The following is a 2,323-nucleotide window of genomic DNA, read 5'->3' on the forward strand; positions in this document are numbered from 1 at the left end:
TAACCTTTGATCGAAAAATCGTCTGTGGAAGCAGTTGCACCAATGCATGTTTTGCAATGGAACAACAGGTCAGGTTTGGTCTCCTGTAATTGGATTTCAATTTTTGGAAGATTGGAATGTAGCCCCGAAATTTTGGAGAAAGAGACATGGTAGTGAAGATCTACATTTGAAATTGGAGTTCTGGGTTCAATCTTTCTAAAATTGTTTTTATTTACAAAAACACAAAGATGATTCTCTTCATTGGATCAGTCGAATGCTAATGACGTCATGAATTCAAACTTGTATCTACATGGTTTAATCTTCTACCCTTCGCTTCCAAAGGGTCAGCTGACCACTGATTGCCAACTGACTGACTCTCAACTCTCTCTGGCTGACTAGCAGACTGACTGTTCTGCTCTGATCTGATCTGACTAACTCTAGCTCCTGTTAAAGAATCCCCTTTTTGCTATGACGTCAGTAGTGTGTTTCCCAAACGTGACCAATTCACGCAGCTAAGCATGTCTGTTCAAAACAGGCTTCTTCAAACAAAGAACCGTTGTTGGCCCGGTTTTCAGCTGGCTTTTTTTGTTTGGATTACAATTGATAATTGAAAAACAATTTTTTTTAAATAATAACATCTAAGTGACAAAATACAGTGTCTCAAGAAAAGGTAAAAATATACTCACACTTCAAATGACGATAAAGCCTATGCTTATGAACAGAGTGAAATGGAACAGAAAATAAATGCAATTGAAGAATCATTCCTGCAAATATTTTGTGTGTGTGTGTATATGTATATATATATATATATATATATACACATGCATATACACACACATGCACATATATATATACACACCCACACACATTTATATACACAATATACACATACACACATATAATATATATATATATAAATTATATCTATATGTATTGTGTCTTAAAAATGTACTCACACTTCGAATGACAATTTTTTTCTAAAAATCAAGTGCAATGGAGTAGCTTCGAATACAAAAGACAAATGCATTTGGTGAATCATGTTTGCAAATGCTCAAACTGATGACAATGCAGGTAACGGTTAAAGAGTCAGTACATTTTTTGAGACACCCTGCATATAAGACAGAGACAAAAATGAAAACAAATATATTTGTTTGTTTTTTTTAATCAAATATTTAATAATTCAAAAAAAAAAAAGAAAAAAAAAAGAAATCACAGTAAAATTCGGGCAAATATTTCATTTCATTTTTTTCACCAATTTTTCAAAGGCATCAAAACTGCATCAATGTCCCAGCAACATCTTGTTCCACTAATCACAATGGCCTATTCCATCTGGCAGCTGAATCTGCCCCATGTAGACTTTCACATTCCACATCATTTGCTGTACTGAAAAAGAAACAAAATATTTTGCATATATCGTTAGAACGATGGAACCTAAAGACGTGGCAGTATTTTAAAATAAACGACTGCTATCGTTAGAATCTAACACCACAAATATCTTCATTATGTCTAACAGAAATCTTCTACAAGGAATATGATTTCTGCAAGTAAAATTTTTTTAATATATTGAAAAAAAAAAGAAGTTCTTTTATTACTTTTCTTTCGTACCAAACAAGGCATACTGTCATTGGAAACACAAGTGGCTACAGTTTGGAATCTAACAGGGAACCTATAAGTGACATGTGGAGAGCTGAACAGCGAGATGTTTGTGCATATTACATTTAAATTTCTGGAAGGAAGGAACTATTAAATGTGAACAGATATTTGTAATAATCCTAAGAAATATTTGATTATTAATATTAATTTATCAGAGACAATTCTAAGTCACAGGTGTAATATATATATATAAGCGGATTGAAACCAAAAATAAGACAAATACAAAAAAATGTGAAAGGAATTTTTTGGCTTTCTTCCCTTTTATTATTATGAACATGACTTGTTTGCTCTCATTTGCTTTCAATGTAACTTAATGTGCAATCCTTATAATATATTTAAGAAAAAAAAAAAAAACACCCAATCATATGTAGGTTTCAACTCACATTTTTTTGCAAACTCAGCTTCTGAAGAATTCTATAGAATGTGATACTTTTATCCCAGCCTCAAAATGGGGGTTGAGTCTGCTTTAAATACGCTGGTTAAGATTCCCTACAAAAATTGCTAACTCATGACATCGACTTTTTACCTAAGGAGTAGGGGCAAATCGGCTGAAAGCAAAAGCCAAAACTCAACTAGATTAAAAAGTAAAGAAAAGAAAAAAAAAAAAAAAAGAAAACTCCTCAGACACAGACTCCTGACCTTTGTGGCAATTATGCAGCTAAACTGAAAAATTCAAGAACAGTCTTTTGTA

General features: G+C 32.5%; 1 protein-coding gene across 1 annotated transcript in view; it reads right to left on the reverse strand.

Moving 5' to 3' along the window:
• Positions 1 to 1,123: 1,123 nt before the first annotated feature.
• Positions 1,124 to 2,323, reverse strand: part of LOC145268354 (LYR motif-containing protein 9-like) — a 136,771-nt gene continuing 135,571 nt past the window's right edge. The window contains exon 3 of the mRNA XM_080123876.1: positions 1,124 to 1,362. Within this exon, the coding sequence (XP_079980002.1) occupies positions 1,351 to 1,362 (12 nt within the window). The 3' untranslated portion in view covers positions 1,124 to 1,350. The remainder of the gene's footprint in view (positions 1,363 to 2,323) is intronic.

This window comes from Euprymna scolopes, chromosome 43, assembly GCF_053919585.1.
Source record: "Euprymna scolopes isolate OS-2025 chromosome 43, ASM5391958v1, whole genome shotgun sequence".
Classification (NCBI taxonomy): Eukaryota; Metazoa; Mollusca; class Cephalopoda; order Sepiida; family Sepiolidae; genus Euprymna; species Euprymna scolopes.